The following is a 26,777-nucleotide window of genomic DNA, read 5'->3' as shown; positions in this document are numbered from 1 at the left end:
TTCCTCACATGTAGGACACGTCATACAGTATATAAGGTTTTTAGATTTACACGTCATAGAAGATTTAACGTCAAACTTCATTCCGTTTTTAAAAATAATGGTTTGGCCGGTTTTTAAAACTTGACAGGTTCCGCATCGTGGATCCTCGCACTTAGAAACCATCGGTTTCTCGGGGTTCGATGTAAATTTGGCTGTGGTAAGAATCTTTTTCAAATTGGGAGGTTGACGCCTGCTGTGTAGTATATTCTTTGGTTTAATAAGGTCCCTTAATGTTTCTGATTGTTGAATAATAGGGAAAATTGTTTGGCAGTTTTAAAGATGTTGTAATTTCTTGGGTTGTGGGTAAGAACAAAAGGGATCTTTTCGTTGCTTTCCTCTTCGTGATGTGTAATAATTCGTAATTCGTTTATGGGTATTTCCTTTGCCTTTTGTATAGCAGCCTCAATTAATTTTGATGGATATTTTTTGTCTGGAAAGAAATATTCTTAGTTCACACAGTCTTGTATTTCTGCGATCCTCATCTATAACAATAGTACAAATTCGCCTGGCCATATTAAATGGGATGTTTCGTTTGGTATGGGAGGGATGGCATGAGTTGAAAATCAAATATTGATGGGAGTCAGTGCTCTTGTAATAGAGATCTGTTATGATTTTTCTTCCCTCTTTTATAATAAGAATGTCTAAAAATGGCAATTTGTTTTCGCTGATTTCCATTGTGAAATGCATACTTTCATGGAGCCGATTTAGAATGCTGTTAATCTGTTGTAGATCTTGTAGAGATTTTGTCCAAAAAATAAAACAGTCATCTTAATAACGTTTCCAGTTTCTTTCAATGTATGTACCAAAATCCTCTCCAAAAAATGTTTTGCATTCTGAAAAAAGTTTTTCCTCCAGAAAACCTAGAACGAGAGTTGCGTAGGTAGGAGCGACTTTTGTCCCCATTGCTGTCCCTTTTATTTGTAGATAGTACTTGTCATCAAAAAAGAAATGATTATTTTGCAAAACTATTTTAAGTCCTTCGAGGATAAATTCTTTAGAAAATCTCGGCTGGATTACATCTGGAAGCTTGTCAATCCAAAAGGAGATGGCTTCTAGTCCTAAGTTGTGGGGAATATTTGTATACAAACTAGTAACATCAAAACTCACTAACTTCGTATTTTCTTCAACACTTTCTGGAATATGGTTGAGAAAATCCATGTCGTCCCGAATAAAACTGGGTACCAATTTGCAGAAACGTTTTAGTATAATATCTAGCAAATTGCTATGCCTTTTTGTTGGACAAGAAGGACCAGCTACTATAGGGCGTAGTTTTAAGTCTGTTGGACTTATTATAATATATATATATATATATATATATATATATATATATATATATATATATATATATATATATATATATATATATATATATATATATATTATTATTATTATTATTATTATTATTATTATTAAAAAAGAGGGAAGAAAAATCATAACGGATCTCTATTACAAGAGCACTGACTCCCATCAATATTTGATTTTCAACTCATGCCATCCCTCCCATACCAAACGAAACATCCCATTCAATATGGCCAGGCGACTTTGTACCATTGTTATAGATGAGGATCGCAGAAATACAAGACTGTGTGAACTAAGAATATTTCTTTCCAGACAAAAATATCCATCAAAATTAATTGAGGTTGCTACACAAAAAGCAAAGGAAATACCCATAAACGAATTACGAATTATTACACATCACGAAGAGGAAAGCAACGAAAAGATCCCTTTTGTTCTTACCCACAACCCAAGAAATTACAACATCTTTAAAACTGCCAAACAATTTTTCCCTATTATTCAACAATCAGAAACATTAAGGGACTTATCAAACCAAAGGATATACTACACAGCAGGCGTCAACCTCCCAATTTGAAAAAGATTCTTACCACAGCCAAATTTACATCGAACCCCGAGAAACCGATGGTTTCTAAGTGCGAGGATCCACGATGCGGAACCTGTCAAGTTTTAAAAACCGGCCAAACCATTATTTTTAAAAACGGAATGAAGTTTGACGTTAAATCTTCTATGACGTGTAAATCTAAAAACCTTATATACTGTATGACGTGTCCTACATGTGAGGAAAATTATATAGGACAAACCGGAACCAACTTAGCCGACCGTGTTCGCGTGCACAAGCAACAGATTAAGGATCCGACCATAAGAAACACGCCATGTAGTGAACACTTTGATTCTTGTGGTAAAGGACATTTTTATATATTTCCTTTTTACAAAACAAAAGAGGAAAAGAGGAAAATGAACAATTACGGAAAGCCAAAGAACAATATTTTATAAATCTGTTTAAACCGAAATTGAACTGTTAAAAGAAATTTATATCAAATTTATTATGTACATTTTATATAAAATGTCTCCATAATTGTACATTTATAATAGGCGCTAAACTTTGATCAGATGAACTGTAAAACTCTATCTGTGCGCCTCAATCAACTGTGATTATTATTACGTCACAATCATTATGTTTAACGTTGCCTACATAACGTCACGAGAATGACGTCATAATGTAACTTGTTTACAATTTCAAATCGACTGATGAGCCCACATGGGGCGAAAGCGCTTTAGATAAAAGTTTGAGTTTATTATTTGAATTTGGATTTTATATCCAAAAATATCACAAAACATTATATTTTTGGATTTTTACTTTTAAAATATACAAAAAAACTGTACCGATTCTTCATTTTGTTTTGAAACTATATATATATATATATATATATATATATATATATATATATATATATATATATATATATATATATATATATATATATATAGGGAAGTTCAAATTCATTTTGGTTCTGTGGAATATTAAAAATATTAAAAACTGACATATGATTTGGAAGAATTTCTTCCTTAGATAGGAAGTATGAGTTTTAGGTGGATTACAACTTGTAGAATTAAATCCAAGTTCTTCTGAAATACAATTTATATAATGAGCCTTACAAACGAAGACAATGTTGTTATCTGCTTTGTCGGCAGGGACCAGTACGACTGATCATGTAATCTATCTTAATTCTTTTTACACTTTTGGATTATTAAACAAAGAAGGAAATATTGTTTTCATATTTCCCCTCAATGTTTTAATACGCGACATTAACATGGATTCGATATATTTTATCCATTCTGACAAAGTGTCAACGTCTTCTTTTTCATATCTGGTCCATCGAATGGCGTAATCTTCTACAGAATTCATAATATTTATGAAATTCCGACGCCAATTGAAGGATCGGGGTTCCTTATATTTAGGACATTTTAAAAAAAGTGAGCTAAGGTCCTCATTATTAACTATATTTACGTCACCCGTAATAACGTGTCCAGCAAGACTATAGTTATAGGGCGAAGAAGAACATGAACACGATGGAGGATTATGTATCAGATACTCGGTATCTAGGCCATGTAAAGTTTTCTTTGTAATTGAAAAGTTTGGAAGCAATGGTCGGTGTATATTTGCAGCAAATACAAGATGTAGTCTTTAACTTGAAATATGGTGGAATACAAGACTGGACCCTTTTGTGATTGAGAATATTACTTATATTAACCGCGTCAATTCCTTTATTGGCATATTGAAGTTTAAGAAAAGACGGATTGTTTTAGCTGTATTTTCTTCCGTAAAACGTGCGGGTTGAAAAAGTCAGTGCTTTGCAATATCCATAATCACAGATTCGAGCCTATATTCTGGTGTCGAGGAATCAAAAATTGGAAGAATATTATCTAAATGTTTCAAAGGGACAGAGTAAAGTTTGGTGCGAATATGATGTAGACCTAACTGTTGATTAACATAAGATAGTAATGAATGAAAAGAGACATCGTGTATTACAGGCTTATTGTAAGACCGATGCCAATGACTACGCTTACGTCTCTGTGTATGGTTAAAATGTCCTATCACATTTACAATGTTACACTGTGGACTGAAAAGATTTCTAACATTATCGACATTGTCATTACATTCATTGGGAAAGGCTGTCTCTAGTTTTCTAATTCAAAATTCTTCTCGTTGTCTGCGGAAAGGTGTAGTCAGTGACTCTCTAATTGTGTGGTGATAAATCTTTTCGAGAATTCTAACTTTCATTAACAAAATAGAATGATCAGGTAAATTAAAATGTTTGTATAATAGCTGCTGACCACCATGGATTATTTGAAATCGATGACCTGATATTCTTTTATTAAGTGACCCCTTGGTTTCACCAAAATAAACAAGTCTATGTAGATTGCCTTCTATTCCATAGACAACATTAGAAGATTTGCAGTTCAGATTTCCCAAGTTTTAGTATCAAATACTAGTATATCTATAATAGAAACCTTACATTCTTTTAATTTTTTTGTATGTATTGGTTTTATACCAAAACTGAGAATCTGAAGACTGTACATATGATATATGTTTAAAATCCCTGATTATTATCATATCACCAAATGATCACCAGATGAACTCCTTGAGTCTGTTTTTCAATTTTGAAATTTAAAAAGACATAAAACTGTACTGAAATTAAGATTGTTAAGCGTAAACTTTCTGAAGAAATGGTAGATTTAAATCTCAAAAGTTTAAAATACAAAAAACGTTTATGGAAATTAGAATTTTGAACATTTAAGGTAAGAATCTAAGACCTCAAAATGTTGCACCAGTTTTGAAATTCGAAAGTTTAGTGTTTTTTTTAATTAAAATAACAAATTTCCATATACGAAATCAGTTTGAGTTTTTGAAGTTTAGAAATTTGAACTGATATTTTAAAATTGTAAAACTCTAAATACTTTTAAAAATTTGAATTTGGACCCTTCAGGTGCTAAAACTCAATTCAATACATCTATTCAATTAAAATACCGGTATATCAAACTATTAGACTTGATTTTTATATTAAAAATCAAACAAAAAAAACATGACATCGGAGGACGTCACGGAGCACCGTTTAATAATTTTTAAATTTGCATTCGGGAAACAACTACCGGGTAAAACAAATTCTGAAAATGCTAGATTATCCAGAAAATACGTTGTTTTTTTAATTGCTGTGCAATCGTATATTGTAAAAAGACAGTTTTTAAGTGGTAGAGACTTTGAATCGGATGATTCATGGATACAGGGAACAGATTATAGTTGAAAAGGTTTGTCAAAAGAGTTTGTAAGGTAATGAAAGGTGACGTGCGCTTCACTATTGTGGAACTTGTGCAAGAGATACCCGGAATAGAATGTGGATACATACGAGTATATAAGGAGTCTGTATTCTTTATGTACTATAAAGGTCAACTTCATATCAAGAGGTCAAAGGTCAGACATCGTGACGTCATCTACTGAATATTTTAGATTTTTTTGCAATTCAATTTTTTTATCGTCAAAATGTCTGCAGCCACCGGTTCAATTTTATTCATTTTTTCTGAATTTTATTCTATGACATTTCTATCAATCCGTTTTACTTTTGTAAAAAATGAATCATACGTTTTCTCTTAATAAAACTAAACCTGTAAGATATTTACATGTTAATTTTCTATTCCGACGCTATGTATGTTCTATTTTTATTAATATTATGCTCAATTTTTTCATTATCAATATAACATATTGAGTTTAAGTAACAAAAAGAGTTGTCTTTATAAACATTATTACACAAATTTGCAATAGATCAATTGATAAAGAAATTATGCAAGAAAAAATTGTATTTAAAAAGCTTTAAATAAAGAAGTCTTTCAATTAAAGTGAACAAAACTAAGACATTACATATTTGTTTTTAAAAACTCACCTTTTCTAGAGTGTATTTTAGCCTTAACTTCTGTTGATCGTTAATATATCTACACACACCAAATGTAGGAATATAATCCATGCTCTTAATGTAGAACACTAGACATGTAAAGAAGTAGTTTCAGTACACATATATGAAATTAATCATTTTTATTTAATGAGAGGTTATGGTAGACTTAATAAAATCTCTACCAATTGTTGTAGCTTCATTTATTTTATCCTTCATTCTTTGATATTTTTTGAAACATACGTAATTATATACTGTGAGATGTCTTATTGTATTATTTTGTACGAGAATATTTTCAAAGATTTGATCAGTCAGTATTTTCCAAATAGAAAAAATCTTGGCACTATAATGAAGTTTATAAGAGATAAGCGCATCACAAAGCGGAACATCCCATAGCGGCAGTAACTTCACCGTAATGACAATATCTCTTTCAGAGAGAAAATTTCTTAAGAGGGGCATTAAAGAAGATTCAATAGGGATTTATTACATTGAATAAGGTTCATCCTTTTACAATGCCACAAAGTATGCAAAGGCAGGGAATAGATATTTCAAAGGTTCTCATTGAATCGTGCTCAAAAGCTCTAACGGGCACACTGATGGAGTTTTACGAAGAGTGCTGACTTTTACTGTTGACGATTTACTTCAACATTTAAACTTGTGTCATGTATGGAGATACAGAATTGATCATATGTAAGCATGTAAAGGCCGGACATTGAGAGAAGGGTGGTTGTCGAATTCTTCTTGGGCAACTTATATATGTTTTATTTCAGCCCGTTATTTTCGTTTTATAAAATGGAGAGCTTATTTTTTTTATTGCAAAAGAGCTTCCGTATATTGTCCAAGTGTAAAAGTAAGCCGTCGATTTTAGAAGTCAGCGTTCTTTGCAAAAGTTCATTGATTTTTCATATGGAACTAATGGAAGCATCCTCATTTGGTTTAGGTTAAGGTTTGTTCAAATCATGACCTCCTGGGTGAGTGTGTGACTACAACGAGGGATCCATATGGGAGATCATTTTTTTTACAAAGAAACACGAAGAAAATATTCTTTAAAATTCTTCTTTTCAAGGACAGCAAAGTTAAACGTGTGTGCTATATTGATATGGTCGCATTGTCAAGTAAAATAAAATTTCAATTTTGAGTTGATTTGTGTTTTACCTAGCTCATATGCTCGAGTTAGCGATATTGCCCATGGTCCTCTTTTTCAAATTGTATTATTTACTTTCTGTAGGTCAATACTGTTTAAGCTTCCTTTCATATAAAAAAGGATGCAATCAAGGAATATTATTTCTATTATCATTTATTTCCTTGTACTCGTTCACGGCTGGGTTGCCTTATTTTCTAGTCACAATTCAAGCTTAAATATTTTTTCATGTTAAAAAAAATCCGTATATGTTTTTTTCTTCATACAAAAATAAAATATTGAAAAGAAAAAATATACTTACCCGGTAGGGGTTTCATTTTTTGAGAAACAACAGTTACTATCGCTCTGTCGTTGTTTACATTTCCACGATGAAACCACACATAGTCGTTTTCGGATTCAGTTATTCGAATTTCATTGTTCCTTGTGCTGTTTTATCGTAAGTTTTGAATTGTTCACTATCAGTTAAATTGCAAGGGTTGTTCGGTAAGTTCGTGGAATTATCTCATATCTTTTTTTTATTAAACGTTATATTTTATCCAAATTTGGTAGAAATATAAATTCAAATGACTTTAATTAAAATTTCTAAAAGTGTCATGATTTATTTCAAACCTATCCAGAATTAAGAACTACAAAAATTGGATCCCGACGCAGGTCAACAGTAATTTATAAATAAAACACTAAATAATCAAGATAATGTTTGTATTCACATTCTCTGTAAAATGAACGAAAAACAAAAAATCCTTGACTTTTAAAATGAGAACAGATACATTGATTCATATTCCAAGTCATGGCTTTATATTTTGCGTCGTTGAAAAGAAACCAATTTGAGAATAGACGTAGTCCGCATTGAAAACGACAAAAACGATGACGTTGTAGAACGTCACAGAGCAGCAGATAAAGATGCAATTTTGTGTTATACTTGGGAAAAAGCCTGAATAACCTCTTTAAAAATGTTAAAGGAATCAAAAAATATGTCACAAATGGGTCGTGCATGTGTGTGTAAATTGTACAGGCAGTATTTGCGTGACAGACTCTGTATCGGACGAAGACAATTTGTGAAGAAACCGTTTATCTGGTAAAACTGAACAAAAAATTTACAAAGTTGGATTTGCATTGAAAAACTTACGCACTTCGGAGTTACTGATCCCGTGAAAGCACAGTTGAGTGTTTAAAATTAAAACATTGACAAATTAAATTATACAACGAGAACAACTGTTAAGAATAATAAATGATTAGTGACAGAAAAACATTTCTTAATAAGTGCATATTAAGCTATACTGTGTTAAATTAGTAAGGATATTATTTTTTGAGAAAATCTTAACGCTATGTTTTTGACGTTACATTGACGCTCCTCGTGGTTACAAAACATGTTGATGTTAAAATGAAGTAAATTGATTTCTATTGAATCGAATGGATCGAAACTTAACAAATCAAGAAAACAATTTGTTCACATGATAATGAGCTTATCTTAAATTTCTAGAAAGCAGTATAAAGAATATTTACATCGTCCACGAACTTTTCGAACAATCCTTATATAATTGATATCATTTATTACCTCTAATTAATCCTTTAATTTGATGTATGATTCTTAAATCATCCTTATGAACAGTTATGCACATGATTATTTAATAAAATCTTCAAACCTTTGTAATTTTAATTAAATTGCTTACAATAAATCTTTTTAAAAATCTTTTTTAATATTCATTCGAATATTTGAAGTTGGCAAAAACATGAATATCATGATGATATTAAAAATATTGCATTGCACGTTTCTTCAAATAACATATATTTAAACATCCTTGCAGTTTGATTACGTGCTATAATAAAACCACCATGACCACATACAAAATTTCAGCTCGTGCTTTGTTAACTGAAGCAGGGTGCAAATCTATTTTAATTATAAACCATGTATTGTTATGCATCAAAAATAGCTTTAATCGAATTGGAATAATTTTTTTAAGCATGTTAACAATATATATTGGAGACCAAGAGCTACCCACAAAAAATTCTACAGAACTGCAAAAATGTCTGCAAAAGTTATGATTAAATAAAGAATTCGAAAGATGGGCTTCGTGCAGGATCTATTTATATTGACGTTTATGTTTAATATGCAGACTTACTCGATAGTAATATCCAACGTCTCTTTTGATGATGAATTGATAAACTCGTTCGGCAGAACACGATCCTTAGTCATCCAGTTTTCAATATTTGCGTTTGTATCATTGGTAAAGAAATCTATTGCCCAAAGAAGCTGTCCTTGCAGATTTAATGCCATCAGGGAAACCTACAAAAAACACAAAAATCAATTGTTAAGGAAACGTATTCACCTTTGTTATTTACGTATTTATTTATGTATTTATTTATTTATTTATTAACCATCTTTAGCAGTAACATAACTATTAATACGATTGAATGTTAAATCTTTATAAAACACTGTATATTTATTCACGTATTCTGGTTTGTGGTACGTCTTGTTTTGATTCCACCAATCAATTGCCGGACTCCTCATGACGAACCCAGTAAACATATTACCAAATTTCCTGGTGACTTTTCTGTTCCAAACTTCCAAAAACTTCGTATTATTTCCAGGAATAGAGAATAGTGGTTTAACGTCATAGTCTAAATAAAGATGTGATTCTTTTATAGATGATCACGAGTGATATGTCAACATTCGTACATAAAGTATGTATTGAAATTTAAATTATGTTTTAATTTACCAAGATTCATGTTAAGGCGGGTTCACTCAAGAAATAATATCTTGATTGACAGATATTACTAGAATGTTCTATGGAAATCGTAAATTATTTGTTTGTTAAATATGATATAATTATTACCTGTATTGTATATTGATATTTTTCCGTTTCCTTCACATTTGTCAATGTCTGAACATGAAAAATTGCAGTCCTCTTCGGCTGTGGCAAATGTTTGATTATATTTGTCACCACAATAACACTGCTTATCTGCCTGTGGGTGCAGAATAAAGTTTTCTATTCATTGAAGGACCAGGTACTGGTAGGTTAACATTTATCATTATCTTACATCAATAAGTTTTTAAAAAAATGTTTACAACTGTTAACATTTTCATATGAACTAGACAATAATTTAAGACCAATAAAACATACCATTATCCCCGCATACTTTTTGTTACTTTCCTTTAGACAAGTTTGAATGCAGCTGTGCACAGATTCATTGGCATATGGAGTAGCATTGAATAGTTTGAATTTATCCATATGATTGGTATAGTTATAGCAACCCACATAACCTGAAAATAAGAGATTTTGTTCACATAATAATTGCACATCTGAAGACTGAATTCTTTTCTTTTCTTTCTTTTTTTTTATTGGCTTTCACAAGTATACAAAGCAAACTATATATATAAGTAAAGCATATAAACACATATACATATACACGGTAAATTTCTTGGTTTTTTCTTTCGTTTACAACAGTCCAAAGTTCACTTGTAATCGTGAAAGTTTTTTTTTTTAAGAAAAAAAAGGGGGGTGGGGTCAGCAGTAGTAGAAAAATGTGTTCAAATATTTGTAATTAACTAATGTAATTCCTTAGAATTAGCATATAATTACTTTTCATCATAAAAATAGATGATTTTTTTTTCAAAGTACGTCACAGATTTTTTGCCAGTGCCTTTCATATTCCATATATTTACAACTTTGTAATAACAAAACCTTTTCTATAAAAATTCTGTCTATAATCCTCTTTATTAACATATCAATACTTAATTTTGGAACACTTTTATATTTACTAGCAAAAATAAATTGCTTTACAGTAAGTATTATCAAGTTTTGTAATTTACAAATATTCCTGTTCTCGTATTTACCAAAAAGTATTGCTATTTTATCAAAACTACAATGCATCTCAAATTTTTCCAAAACCCATTGTTCAATCCTACACCATAAATCTTTTACTTTGAAACATTCTACAAACAAGTGGTCAATTGTTTCTATGTCACTTAAACAAAAAGTGCAAGATGGTGAATCAATCAACTTCAATTTAAAAAGATAATTTGTTGGAATAATTCTGTGTAATATTTGAAATTGGAGCCAGTGAAATTTGGATTCCTGAGTAACTTTGAAAGGTAGTTCAAATATTTTATTCCAATCTTCTTCATCAAAGAAAACATTATTTTCATTCCATTTTAAAAGAGAACTGATTGGCTCTCTCTTGTTATTTATAAATTTTTATACACATCTTTACACCCTTTATTACTTCTATAAAATATGAAAGTTGAATTTGGAATATTTGGTCCAATAACCTTTAGTCTTTTAATGTCTTCTATTCTTGCATACTTCAGTCTTTTTAATATAGCCCTCTTAAGACCGTTATATTCAACAAAATTTGTTTTCATTTTAAGTTAATTAAGGTATCAAAGCTTAAAAAGTCACCATCATTATGAAAAAGGTCATTTAAAAAGACAAAGCCTTTATCAAAATAGCTTTTCCAGAAAAAAGATTTTCTGTTAATCATTATGTGTGGATTATTCCATATATGTTCTAATAACACATGTTTGTTTTCTTGGTTTATATTTATAAGTCTAACCCAGGAATTAAGGACCTCTTTCCAAAACTTGTTTGTTAAGTTATTTGCTAATTTTATAATGTAATCTGAGCCCCTTGTCCACATGCTTTCAATGTCTGTTTTCAGGTCAGCTTTAAACAACTTTACCCATTTTGCATCTGAGTGAATGAGTCTTCTTACCCAACTTGATTTAAGTGCAGAAATAAATTCTGTGTAATCTACCATTTTCAACCCTCCATATTTATAGTCCTGAATTATAACATTTTTCTTTATCTTATGTATTTTACTATTCCATAAAAAAATGAAACAACTCTGTCTCAAACATTTTTAGAAATTCAGGTTTAGGATTTGGTAGTGTAAGAATCAGATGATTTAGTTTAGGTATAATAAGAGTTTTAATTACTGTTAATCTACCAATTGGAATAAGTTTCCTCATACTCCAACTGCATAGCAGTTTTTTTTATATCATTTAATTTTGACATGTAATTCAGTTCAAGCATTTCCTCCAGATTAACTGAAAATTTTATTCCTAGCAGATCAAAATTTGAATTATCCCAATCAAGCTTCCACCGAGAATGGTGAAAAACTTCCTTTGAATATATCTTACTTCCAATCCAAACCATTTTTGTTTTTAAAAAGTTAATTTTTAAGCCTGAAATATTTGCAAAATAATCGAGTTCTCGTAGAATACCATCCATTGAGGTAGATGAGCCATCTGAAATAAGGGATGTATCATCAGCATATTGTGAAAGTTTATATTCTTCGCCTTCTATTGTTATGCCTTTAATGTCTTTATTATTTCGAATAAGAATTCCAAGTATTTCTGCAATAACAAAAAGAGATATGGTGAAATAGTGTCGCCTTGTCTACAGCCTCTTTGAGGAAATATATAGTCTGAAATAACACCATTTTGTATTACACATGATTTAATACCACTATAGAAAGTCTCAATCCATTTTTTAATGGAGGGCCCAAAGTTGAAAAAGTCCAATGTTTGATATATAAATTTCCATGAGATTGTATCAAATGCTTTTTCAAAGTCTATAAGCATTAGTAAACCAGGTACTTGATTAAATTCTGTATAATGCATCAAATCATATATTAATCTAATATTCTCCCCTATAAATCTGCCTTTCATAAATCCAGTTTGGTCTCTATTGATTAATTTATCTAATTTTGTTTTCATTCGTTCAGCAATACAACCTGAAGCTATTTTATAAACTACATTTAGAAGACTAATTGGCCGCCAGTTTTTTAAAAACTGTTTTGGTTTTCCTGATTTTGGAATACAAGTTATAATTTCAAGTTTATTTGACTGGGTAAAATGTAAAAGATCATATGAATTGTTTATTCCTCTTGTAATAAAAGAACCTATATCTTTCCAAAAAAAATTTGAAAAATTCGCAAGTAAATCCATCGGGGCCTGGACTCTTCTCATTTTTCATGTGTTTTAGGAAATTAAGAACTTCAGAATGTGTCACTGGACCTTCAAGGTTATTTGATTCCTCCTTACTTAACTTTGGAATATCTTTATAATTTTCCAATTTTTCATGAATATTTTCAGATTCAACATTTTCCCTTTTTTTTTATATAAACTTTCATAAAAAACCTTTGTTTCCTGTAAAATATCTTTCTGAGTAGAAACAAATGATCCATCATCTCTTTCTATTTTTGGAATTAGCTTACTGACATAGTTTCTTGATTCTAAACTAATAAAGTATTTTGATGGTTTTTCTCCTTCCTCAATCTACTTAACCTTTGACCTGATACATTGTCCTTTAAACCTTTTTTTTCCTTTAGGTTCAAAGCATCCATAAGTTTTAAAACTTCAAGTCGTGATTTTGGATTGTTTAAATTTTTGTAGTTCATTGAATCTAACTCTTTATCAAAAATTAAATTGAAGTCACCTGCAATAACAATGTGTTGAGAACAATTTGTCTCCTCTATTTTATTAAGTAAACTTAAAAAAAATTGGGTCTATCACAATTAGGACCGTATATATTTATCAGTAAAAAAAGGTAAGTCTTCAATGAGGACACTTCACAATCATTATTAAATAAGATAGCAACTCCTCTTGAATTGGATTTAAAAGAACTAAAAAAAGCTTTATAACCCCACTGTGTTCTTATCATGTTCTCATCTTTTTCCACAAAATGTGTATCTTGAAGAAAATAAACATTATATTTGTTAGCTTTTAGATTTTTGAAAACATCACCTCTTTTATCTGTATCCCCCAGGCCTTGGCAGTTTACTGACAGTATTTTTATGTTATTTTCCCTATGTTCCATAAATGTCTGTATGATGATAGGAAAATACTGACCCCCAGTTGTCAAAAACAAATATATGGAAAAAAAATTGAAAAAAGTATGAAAAAAAGACATGACTCTTGTTGTTGATTATTTTAATTCTTTTCTTAATGACTTGTATTTTCGCAAGACTGTAAACAATTTATGTAGATCATTTATGCATTCAGCAAGAATTGCAATTCCACAGGAGCAAGTCTGTCTCAAGAGGCAGCATCGAACGAATTAGAATTATTCGCGGGAATCTTATTAATTCCCTCACTGATATATTCTATTTTATTACACAATGACAAAACTGCAGAATTTGATGCTTTTCTATTTCATACACAGTGCAGTTAAGATACGCAATAGAAATATCGGAAATTTTTGTTCTAAAATACGTAATTTGTACGACTGGTGTTCTTCCTCTTCAAATTTATCAATTTAACAAAAGTAAACATCAGAGATGGGTGCCGGTGCAATGGGAGAGTTTGTACTCCCTTAAACGTGTCCTGATATATTTTCTTTGCCCCAAAGACATACTTTTACGAATAAATTATAAAGAACGTTTTAGACCACCTGAGGCGAATGATCAAGTGAGCTTTTCTGATCAAAATTTATTCGTTGTCACCCGTCGTCGTTGGCATTGTCGTAAACTTTTCCTATTTTCATCTTCGTCTCAAAAACCACTGAGCTAATTTCAATTAACTTGCCAGAAAGTATCCTTGGGTGAAGCGGATTCAAGTTTGTTCAAATGAAGGGCCACACCCTCTTTGAAGGGGAGGTAATTATGGATTAGGAAAAATATTGATGGTATCTTCTTCTCAAGATCCACTGGGCCAGGAAAGATGAAACTCATTTGGAAGGATACTCTTGAAGTGAAGATTCAAGTTTGTTCAAATAATGACCCCCGAGGGTAGGGTGGGCCACAATTGGGTATCAAAGTTTAACATAGACATGCATAGGAAAAATCTTTAAAAATCTTCTTCTTAAGAACAGCAAAGCCATGATTGGTCATATTTATTTGAAAGCTTCCTCTGGTAGTGTAGATTCAAGTTTGTTCCAATCTTGACCCCGAGGGTAGGGTGGGGCCACAATGTCCTCTTGTTAATGCTCCTTTTAATTTCTTTGATAAAATTTGGTTGTTAAATCATCTATTGCTAAGGAGGCAGCAATCAGGAAATAATCAAAGGAAGCAACCCTACTAAACTTACGAATATTTGGTTACAGGTATATGGAGACTTGAAAGCGACTCATTTAAATCGTACATTATGGAACAAACAGCTTTTAATTAGGTCTTGTAAGATTGAAAGCCTTTCCATTTAAAATTAGTTGGCAATGTTAAGTACTTGTAAACTTCTTTCAATTACAAAAACTAAATGACCATGCCTTTGACGAGGTATACTTGACGATTCATTCAAAAGTCAAAACGTATATAAAATATCCCTGAACCGTTTCAATAGCAAAGTAATCATGTTCAGTTCAAAAGTAGTTTGAGTGTACTTAAGATATTCATACTTTTAGGTAAAAAAAAGCCCAATATTTCAAATGGATTGAAAAACCAGCAATGAATCGTCGAATCTCGAAAATCCAAATTCAATTTTGTAGGGGATTTGGGTGTCAAATTTCTCGCATAATTATTTTTCTTCTTGATATATTTAAGAAATAAAGTCCGCGTTTTTATCATAACAAAAATTGCACTAAAGTAAGGTGGTAACATGTTTTTGTATATTTGCACTCTTCGGCGGAGATGCGAGGTTCTGAAGTTAAAAATAAACATACTATATGCTGGCTACTAGGGTGACCTTTTAACCTGAACGATTCCCAGAATATGCGATTCATCACAATGCGGTTGTTTACTTGTTTACTTGTTTATCGGAAGATGTATTAGGATAGGAGGAAGAAGCAACCAATGAGATTGGAGTGACCAGAGTTCAGATGTTTGGATAAATTAACTACAGAAAACAATATTTAAAGATTATGCAAAAGATTGGAAATTATTTTAAAAGTGCATTAGAGGTTTAAAAAGTACTTAAAGTCAGAATAATAGTAATTAGAATTCAATTTGAAATTTAAAGTAATTATTGCAAATTTCGAAGGAGTTACAAATATGGAGATGTAAATCTACAAAGTTAACGTAAACCTAGTATGAAATGAACGGCCGGGATAGACAGGATTTCAGTGGAAAGCTGAATCTTGACTGCCTTGGTTGCATTTCATTCTCTAGACTTCCGCGGCTTTTATCAAATAATTAAATTTTCACATGGCTTAATTTATTTACAGGTTACATTTTAATATTAGAACTTACAATGTTAAGTATATTGTAAGAAATTATTTATTGTAATCATAACGATTACAAATAGATTGTTTAATTTAATAAAAAGTGGAAAGCTAAATCTTGACTGTCTTGGTTGCATTTCATACAGGTTGGGTAACATCTCCACTCCCCAACCATGGCCGCCGCTCTGGTCCAACAAATTTAAAAGGAATTATATAATAAAAGAGAATAGCGAAATTGAGTAATCCCGGTACCTCAACAAATTTAAAAGGAATTATATAATAAAAGAGAATAGCGAAATTGAGTAATCCCGGTACCTCCACAAGCCATGCGAGTCCAGAAGGAAAATATTGAATAAAGATGAAGATATAGCATGTCATCCCGGTACCTCTTCACGAGTTCCAGTGAATGAGGGTAACCTGATTATTGGAAAGCGAACTATAAATACTTGTTTATTTTTTTTAATAAGATCCTGGTGGATATCAAACATATGCATGATCGGCCCAATGTCATTCGGGACTCTGCCTTCCTAAACCTTTGCTGGTTAGGATTTAACATCAATTAAGGCTGGAGTCCAGAATGAGATTGACCCGGTTATGATATTTTCGTGAATGTTGCAGAACAACCTCCGAGGTCGAGAAATGTTGTTTGAAAGATAAAAGCCGAGGCATCATTAACGACAACAAGGACTTTATTTGTATTCTTCCTTGTCTACAACAATCGCTAAAACACGGCTGATCGTTTCCTCTATAGAGAAACTAATTAGGTCACCATGTCTTGATTTCGCTGTTCTATATAACACCAGAGGTAAAATTTGTTTGCCTACCTGTGTATGGAATGCAGACGATTTGAGCTTTCGTTACATTAAAAATAGCATTTTAAATTACAAATTTGTTCGTAATATGTATTGATCAGTTATAATGAATATTCAATAACAAAATCATGTTCCTGTTTTACTGCTTTATTGGGACTAAAATCACGTTGTTTAAATGTGTAGGGAGGTCAGTGGAATAGCCCCGCTTATCTATAAAAACCGACATTCATCAACAACTTTATGCAATTTACAGTGTTTATACTGCAAAAGACGACACAACGATGTGGTTTAAACAAGTATTTCATTCTACAACCAAACATGTATATGAAGTCTTCAAGTTTGATACATGTTTCTGATCTAATAATTTTTTGATGACCTTCATGATTTATTGGAAAATAATGTCCGCCGCTTTTCTTTGATCTTTGCAATAATCGTGGTAGAATTCCATATAATCCTGATTTGACAATGCAATGCTGAAACAAAAGGTGATACAAGTAGTCCAAACAGGGAGCAAATAGGAGAAGGTTCAGGGCTGGTTTAACTGTCCGGCAAGGTAATCTTTCTTTTCCTTAGTACATATTTTCTCTTGTTTTACAAGCATCCGTGTTTTTTTTTTTTTTTTTTTTGTTCTGTCTTAGAAGGATTAATGAGATCGATTACTGTTCCTTATCTTTTTCTTTACTAAAGTATAAATATCACAGATTTTTTTCAGAAATAGCAATATTTTTTTCATGAAATATTCATAAAATTATATTCAAATAAGTAACCTGATTAATATTTACAGGATTAATTGGGGGAAATTTGTAAGAATTTAATGTTATTTTTTTTTATTATAGAAAGAAAGAAAATGTAACGATTTTTTTTTATATTTCAGGCATTTATCATTTACTGTAGAAGCACAAATTTTCGTGGAGATAAATTTTCGTTGAATGGTCATCTAAAATAGTTTCATGGGTATTAAATTTTGTTGTTTTGAAATTAAACCTATTAAATATATATTCGTGTAAATATTCGTGTGGGATATAATTCCGTTAATTGATAACAACGAAATAAACGAAATTTAAGCCACACGAATATTTCTGCCTTTATAGCATGTCATTTCTTTTCAAAATCATTCAAAAAATATATATTAATCCAGGCATCATGTGTGTTTGTTGTGTGTATCCGTAAGTATATTATCTTTTTTATTTAATTAAAATGAATATTCTCTTACATTTAAGGTGTTTTATATTCATATACAAACAAAAGCTTTTTCGAAATTATATTATTGTCATGTTGTAAGTTTTGAATTGTAAACTTTGTATTTACTGCCACCCGGTAAATTCAAAATTTACAACATGACATAATGAAAGAAACTTGTGCACTTCTTTTGTAAACATCGAAATAAAATTCATGATCTATTGAACATGAATGATTTATGTACTGGTACATGTATCTCTGGATAATTCATGGTTTCAAATTTTAGTCATAAAACGAGAAAACAATGAAATATCTATCATGAAATATTAAATCTTAACTTCAGAAAATCGAAGACTATGGAAACAGTGAAATGGTATTTTTCAATTATGTGAATAAAATCGAAAATCCATTGACCGTCGCGAGACTTTTAATGAGTAATGGTCATGTTCAATGTTATCTAAATACTGAGATGTCTATGGAATTTCCATTTTCCTAATCACAACCAGAAGCACACGATAGATGTGACTGGTCAACATGGAGTGCTTATTCATCCATGACACCTGATTCACTTCTGATGTTTTAAAAGTCCTTATTTGCTCTTCGCATGATCTGTATTGTTTAAATGAACTTTTGAGCATGATTACTCTTCGTATCTTCATATTTCATAAAAATTTTGAAAAAAGATTCCAATAGGAGAATCAGAATAAATTAGTTTACATGTAACTGTATATTTTTTTTTATCATAATAATTTTTCTAAACATAACTTTCTCCATCTCTGCTGACAACTCATGCATGTTTCGTAAGCTTCCAACTATTTAAAAGATGTCACTCTTGTTTTAAAATTTGACCATGCACCTTTTATTTCCTAAATAAATGATTGTTTTTCGGGAAGATCATTTAAGTTTTAAATTTTTTTAGGTATTAAAAAGTTAAAGATAACGTAAAGTGAACAATCTTATAATCAAAAGGCAACAAGCATCCCATGGTGATAGGTCACAACCGCCGGGAGCCAAATGTATCATTTGACTTTTGAACAGGTAGATTGAATATCAAATTTAGTATGGGCCACAAAATTAATGTCAAATATATATATGAATAACCATTAAAAGGTTGTTTTTGATAACAAGTCATTTTATGAACCATGAAATAATTTCGACAAACCGATTTAAAGTGAAGCTGTTGAAATTCATGTAACATCAGCTTATTTGTCTAAATATTTTTTTCATTATTGAAAATGATCATTCTCGCATCGAACTCTTGAGAATCGAATAAGTTAGGACAAATCAATACAATAAACTGGTGATCGTGGAATATAATTGCTTTTCGTCATTTCGTTTGTCATAGAGTTTAGTTGTTAGTTGGCCCGTATCGCATTAATCAGTTAAAATCCAAATGTTAAATGAAATGTGTTGAGATAACGAACGGTATTCAAGCTCTGAAGTCCATTAAACATTACAAAATAGGATCAGAGAAAGCACAGACTTCTAAAACATTGGAGTAGGGACCAGGTGTTATGGATGTGTATTCCCTGCCGTATGCTTTTTGTCATGATCGGGAAATAACGGAAAAAACCGTCGACAATTCAGTGTGTAAATAATGGTCTAACAATTGGCATGAAAACGTCAGTCGGCATTTGACAATGATAGAAACAAAGTGAACTGACTCCGGGTTTGGAGTTGGAATAAATATGGAACCCAATCATCCCTCACGTATCATCTTCAGACTACTTATATGTAGAATTAGAGTATTCCTTTTCATATTAATTTTGTAGATGACCAAAAACAAGATATTTGAAATTTTTTGAGCTTCATTTTTATTCAAGACACTGATATCAAAGAACTTTTTTTTCATTTAAACATTTGCTCCCAGCCTTAGATTCGAGAATGAGATTAATTTAGGACGCATAATCATTTTTTTGGTTTGGTTGGATTTTATTTTTCGTTTGTTTAGGGTTTTATTGTTTGTTTGCTTTTGTTTTTGTTGCTGTTGTTGTCGTTGCTTGTCATGGTCTTATCGAAAGGACTGGTTTCAAACGAACGAAACCACAACAGAAAATTCAACTCTTTTCTACGCGACTCTTTAGATAAAGTTTTTACAACTGCACCACATACTTACACAGAGTAGATTCACTGATATCCCGTTCTAATTTTGTAAGGATATAATTTTATGAACGTAAAAATACATTAAAATTCATTGACACGAGGAAGAAAAATGTTTCGCAATAAAATATTTAATAAAAAAAAGTTATGACTTAATAAAGGGATATATGCCCGCCTTCTGTCTTTGCGTAGATGCGGACTTCACAAGCTTGGTGTGCTTTTCAGCGCAAAGACCTGATTTCTTTTCCCGATATTCTGTAAATAACCTATACGTTATCGTTTCCAAAAATAAAACCTCAGAGCTGGAAAGAGCGTGAACAACTCCTTGTACAGGTCACATAAGTTTACATAAGTCAGAGCATTCTTGAAAGCTTTGAACAAAAGACTTTTTAAAATTTTTAAATCTACTTACCAAAATTTGGAAAGTATGCTGCGTCTGTATTTTCTGGACACAAACAAACAAAACATAAGATGAAGAACTTTAAAGAATGCACGAAAAGAAACATGTCCATTTCTTTTCTATTCAGATCAATTTCCCTGCACGTTCTTGGTTTTTCTTAAAAAATAGAGCAAAATAAATGTTTGTGAAAATAGTCTTTTGATTGATATTCCAAACTTAACAGATGTCACTTGACTGTGTGGGGACTTTTATATTAAAATGTTATTGATTTATGTGAAATTTCAAGTACCCCGCTGTACAGTAGTTATAGATTTATAGAAAAAATGACACCTTTTAAATTAATCTGTAATGTATTATATATCTATAGCAAACATAGAAATAAATGTTTAAAAAGTATAACAATTTCAAGATTGTATGATATTGAAAAGATTTAAACTTTTATGTCAGATATTTATTAAACCCAAACATAAAACCGTATTATAGACTTGAGAATTGGGACCGTGTATTGATTAGCTTTCTGTGCTTTCTAGTGTTTTGTAAAAGAAAGGTCTTCAATATGTTTCGATTCTAACAACTTTCTTATTAACTCAAATTTATTTCATTACAGAAGAGAGATCTCAAGAAATCTAGATTAGGTTACTATAATGGCGATAAAGGGGAATTTATTGTTTTTTGTTTAAAACATTTTTATGTCTTCCAGAAAAGGGTACTTATGAATGAGAGGGGTTTTATGGGGTTGGGGGAAGAAGATAAGTATAGGTTAAAAATTAACAGCAGACAACACATTTTTGTTGATCGATACATATTTTGATTTACGAGTATGATGATAATTTTTTTTTAATATATAACAACATTGATATATGACAAAACAATTTGTTTTAATCAGATAATTCCTCCATATCATTTATGTAATATTGGAAATCAGTGCTGGAAACGTTGAGGAAATGAAGGAAAAGAAGCCCAACAAAAGCATTAACGATAAATTAAAACTTTGTCCTTCTTAACTAAGGTCTGAAAAACATCGCCATCTTTAGGTTAATCCAGTTAGTTAATAGCATTTGTGACATTTAACAATTGATCGGAAAATTCCATATTGGTCCCTCTTACAAGTGCTTCAAAGAAATAAGTTCGATATTTCGACCAAAAAAGCTTTCATAATTCATGATCTATGATATCAACATATAAACATTATAGACAAGGCGTCACATTTCCAGCAGATTTAACAGCCGATATTCTTCATCATGTTGACGTAAATAATTCATTCCATTTAGTTTTAATACTCCGTTAAAATAAGATAATAAAAATAACTAGTTTTAAAGCAGATGCTTATATTGGATTGAACTCAGCGAGGAGGATTTTGGTCAGATTGTCACCATTACACACCTGAATAGAAGAGTATATGTATTCCAAAAGGATGTTACCCTTCTTTTGATCGTTAATGCTTTTGTTGGGCTTCTTTTCCTTCATTTCCTCAACGTTTTCCAGCACTGATTTCCAATATTACATAAATGATATGGAGGAATTATCTGATTAAAACAAATTGTTTTGTCATATATCAATGTTGTTATATATTAGTATTACTCTCTATTTAGAGAAAGATGATTGATAAAATTCCTTTGTTGGGTATTTGCTTTTTAAAATTGGGGGGGGGGGGGTGTTAAAACTCTTTCCACACAGAACTGAACATCTGAGTTGTGAAGAATCGAATGCTAGACTGAGTATAGCCAGATTGAAATGTGAAGATTTTTTCAACAACTTTTCATTATTTCTAATATTATATCTACAACCCAAGGTATATTTTGGACACATTTATCAAAATCAAATATAATTGTCAAACGAAGAATAAAAAGGTTATAAAAATATTATTCCTTTTATTCTCTTCCTTTTCTGGAAAGAAAAGGAATTTGATTCTCTTCTTGATACGGGGTTTCCTTTTTTCAAGAGAAAAAGTAGGGAATGAAAAGGGGTACTTAAAACTTCAGCGTTAGACAGCTACTGCACAAACAGATTCATTATTATGCCTGTCTTTCTAAGCTACCGTTAACATTTTTTTTTTGTTCGTTATAGATGGCGGGAATTGTCATTCTATGTCCTCACAGGAAACTAACTAGTGCTAAAAATCTGATGTTTTCCTGTTTTTTTTTTTTTAACGATTTTGATATTTTACATGCACGTTCCTGGCATGTAAAATATCAAAATCGTTTAAAAAAAACAGGAAAACATCAAATTTTTCGCAACCAGCTATGGGGCCTAAACGGTGCTTGAAGTAACAAGTTGCGTTCCAGTCTGCCCATGAAAACATTGGCATAAGACGGTTCCATTTTCGTACCCATATCAGTGCCATTAACCTGCAGGTAATGTTCTCCATTGAACATGAATTTGTTGAACTTGAGAACATGTTCAAGGAGCTTGGCAAGGGACTCGGTAGAAGGAATTTGTATGGATCTACTATCCCAGACTTCTCTACAGGCTTCGATACCCTCATCGTGTGGAATATTGGTGTACAAAGATGTGACGTCCATAGTCACGAGGAGGGTATGATTTGGGAGGCCAGTAGAGGGCGTCTTGTTAATGTAGTCCGTGGTGTCCTTGAGATAGGATGGCAATTCTCTACGTGTGGACGGAGATGTAAATCAATGAATTCAGAAATTTTCTTCGTGGGATGTCCAATTGCGCTGACTATGGGGCGACCTGGCATGCCTTCTTTGTGTATTTTAGGAAGCAGATAGAATTGTCCTGGTCTACAGTCAATAGGATTTAAGGTCTCATAGACGTTGATACCAATCTCATTTTTTCAAACATATCGTCAAGAGTTTTGGCAATGGCGGTGGAGAAGGAACATGGTGCAAGACTCATACGTTGTTATTGTGGTATTGAGTTGTGTGGGGGATATCTTTAGCTATTATTGTCTATTATACAGAGTGGTTTAGGTGAAAGTGTTAACATTTTCAAGTACATTCTTCATTGAAGCTGTTTTAATTTTGGATAATGATTTGCCTAAAAACAATGTTTTGTTTCATCTGCAAAACTACCAAATTTAAAATAAAATTACCTCTTTGAATGCTTCTTGAAATAGTGAAAAAAAACCTCTAGTTTTGTTTTTGCTAAAATTTGAAGATTCATACTAAACTTTTGCATGTCCTTCGTTGAAGGACACGTAAATTCCGTTATGACAATGATATAACACTAAATCAATGAGATTCTGCAATGTTTCAGCCGTACTTATCCTTGAATTCATCAAATGATAGGCTTGCTGTTAAAAGCACAAGTAATGGGCATAAAATAAAATGGACCAGAAATGGCAACCTTACATATTATAAACTTTATTATTAAGTTTTCAGTCGATGCGTTCAATAATACGAACACACTTTTTAAAACAACAGTTTGTTATTATATATTTATTCTTGAAAATCAATTGTGCTCTCAGATATTATATGACAGATCGGAAAGCTCCTGTCATACGAGAAGCCAAACAAGACACGAGTATTAAAACAACAGCGCAGTTGGGAAGAGGTTTCGGTAGAAAGGGACTTGAAGATAATCATGCTGACCAAAGTTGTTTTCTTCGAAAACTACTCACCTGTCTGGGGACTTTTTTATAGCAAAAATATTAATAGATTTTTTATGAAGAAGCCATGGCAAGAATAGTCTTAAATCTGTAGGGCTTTTTGGTATTTTCCGTTAAACATCGAAAGATTATTGTGAATAGGATCATGCATAGATTGATTGATTGATTGATTGTATACTGTATAATGTTCCTCTCGAGAATTTTTCACTCATATGGAGACGCCACCACTTGCCGTTGGAGAGCTGCAAATTTTGTCCTATACTCGGCATTCAGAGCAATTGAGCAGTGAGGGATCTTTTTCGTGCCAGCACCTACTGCGACACGGGACCTTGGTTTATACGGTCTCATCCGAAGGACCTGTCTCCATGTCCTATGTACAGTGGGATTCGAATCCGCAACGTAAGGATCATCTCCTTACTTCGCGACTCTAGAGCAGACGCTCTAACCACTGCGCAACGCGGGCGACATCATGCATAGAAAATTTAAATGGAAGTAAATAATTAATTCATTTCAATGGTTCAAATAGAGCCGAATTTGTTTTTGTTACTTGATGATCTGATCTCTAAAGTTATCGTCCAGTAATATTTTGACTGACCATTAATTGACATTTCGTCAGGGGAAATAGTGGTGGAGATGGTGGCCCGAATAGATTTGGATGTATGTGGTACACGTCTATTTAGATCAAGAAACATTAACTCTTTGAGTCTTTTATTTACTGTTGATTTCATCCCAGATATAGACATTCCAAAATATTTTTTAAAACTCTAATCAATGTATTGAAGTATAAATTTTACTTTCGTTAGGGAAAAGAACTCATTTTTGGACACATAATCTTTTAACAACAGTAAAGTACTGCTGCAAAACTCTTAAGGAAGTAATTTCTAGGAGACCGGACATTTTATTTTCTTTAATTACATTGTAAAGAGGATGGAAAATTGTGATCTATAGAACTCTAGGGTTATTCAAGGTATTGACTCTGTTCTCCAGGTCCCATAAATATCTTGTTTGTGGTTATGTACCATCGTAAGACCATCATTATACTTGGTGCAATATGATTTTTTATTTTCATGATTAGATTTTCCCTAGAAAACGTCTTGTATCATTTACCATCTGTTACTTGTAAAGTCATAAAATAATGAAGAAATATAAACATAAAACCGAGAACTTTTTTTCATTTAAAGGTAGGTCTAAGAGAAGAATGTCTGAAATGTTATTCCAAAATCATCAACTCTACAGTCATGTCTTTTAATACTAGTTTCAGCAACAGGTCTTCTACAATCCACATTTCGGTGGAATTTCAGATCTCTCTTGATCTATGGATATATTTCTCTCCGGTCCTTTTAGTTGTTGGTGCATTTGGAAATACTGCCAGCATTTTCATCCTTACACGCCGATCCTTTAGGAAATCTACGTGTATGTTCTATCTAACAATGTTGTCAGTGGCAGATCTTATGGTTTTATATACGGCATTGCTCCGATTTTGGATTCGCTCTGCCTTCTCCGTCGATATACGTACTCTATCGATATGGAGCTGTAAGATTCATGCTTTTCTGGTGTACTTTGCAATGGATTTCTCTTCCTGGGTTTTGATGACAGTCACCCTTGACAGATTTGTTCTCGTTTGTTTTCCCTTTAAAGCCTATCTTTTTTCCACAATGAAGAAGGCACCATACGTCCTGCTGTTTGTGGTCTTGTTCTTAATTTTTGTCAACAGTCATTTCTTTGCCACGGTTACCATTAAGGATACATCATGCACGTACGAAAATGAAATAACCATGAAGGTCTGGCCGTGGGTGGATTTAATTGTGTGTAACCTAATCCCATTTTTAGTCATGCTGGTGTGTTCGATTATGATTTCTAGGAAGGTTCTTCAAACAAAAAAACGTGTTGCTGCCCAGAATTCACTATCCGTGCCTGAAGAAAGTGTAATTCCATCAAACGACGGAAGACAAATTCTGAAAACATCTTCAATTACTATCATGCTACTGACCATAATCTTTTCTTTCTTCTTGCTAACTCTTCCTCTCGTTGTCTTTAAAATTTCCCTGCCGTACTGGATTCTGGTGGTCACCAATTCAGAACTACAAATGTTAGAACTTGTTCGAACAATATTCAGCATGTTATCGTACACAAATCATGTGATTCATTTCTTTTGTTGCCTCAGCGGAAGACGATTTCGTCGAGAGGTCAGGCGTGTTACATGTTGTTATAGGAAATGAATGACGGAACTATAAAGAGCAGATTTAAACTTTTGGAAACAGTCGGGCAGGACAAAATATCTGGTACTTACAAAGAAGTGTGTCATTTAAGAAAAAACATACGTTAATATTATTATCAATATGAAACTTTCCAATATGAGAAAATTATTTTTAGAAAATTTTGCGAACTACTTAACTCAGTTTCTTTTTTCATTTTAACAGAAAATGAATTTTTAAAAATTAATTTATTTATTATTTATTTATTATTATTATTTTTTTTTTGATTACACTAAGAGACTAACGCTGTGCAACATATGCCATTCTTTCGATTTAAACAGTAACATTCGCGTTCTAAATTTTATTACCAGAATGTTTTCGGTACTTTAAGAGGTAAAAACTATTTTTCGCAAACATATTCTTATCCACTTCTTTTGTATTTCGAATTCATCATCACACCTACCAAGAAAAAAATTTTGCTAATTGTATTTAGAAATTGTTTTCATTATT

General features: G+C 31.7%; 2 protein-coding genes across 2 annotated transcripts; one reads left to right on the top strand and one right to left on the bottom strand.

The window, feature by feature from the left end:
• Window positions 1-266: 266 nt before the first annotated feature.
• On the bottom strand, window positions 267-20,577 carry LOC134232505 (uncharacterized). Its single transcript, XM_062714483.1, has 7 exons — window positions 20,517-20,577; window positions 10,041-10,180; window positions 9,753-9,882; window positions 9,368-9,537; window positions 9,039-9,202; window positions 7,220-7,344; window positions 267-469 (listed from the first exon to the last, which is right to left on the bottom strand). Exons 2-7 carry the CDS (start codon window positions 10,146-10,148, stop codon window positions 267-269), a joined length of 900 nt encoding a protein of 299 aa, XP_062570467.1. The 5' UTR covers window positions 10,149-10,180; window positions 20,517-20,577.
• Window positions 20,578-22,900: 2,323 nt separating this feature from the next.
• LOC134232507 (probable G-protein coupled receptor 139) lies at window positions 22,901-26,258 on the top strand (the record flags this gene model as incomplete). The annotated part of the gene is made up of 3 exons (XM_062714486.1): window positions 22,901-23,132; window positions 24,689-24,729; window positions 25,254-26,258. Coding segments are annotated over exons 1-3 (1,278 nt in total), but the record flags the coding sequence as incomplete, so codon positions are not given.
• Between the last annotated feature and the right edge of the window lie 519 nt (window positions 26,259-26,777).

The sequence above is a fragment of the Saccostrea cucullata genome, unplaced genomic scaffold, assembly GCF_032062105.1.
Source record: "Saccostrea cucullata isolate Sc308-1 unplaced genomic scaffold, CSIRO_AGI_Scuc_v1 ctg4270, whole genome shotgun sequence".
In the NCBI taxonomy this organism is placed as follows: domain Eukaryota; kingdom Metazoa; phylum Mollusca; class Bivalvia; order Ostreida; family Ostreidae; genus Saccostrea; species Saccostrea cuccullata.
This window is presented reverse-complemented; position numbering and strand designations above follow the sequence as displayed.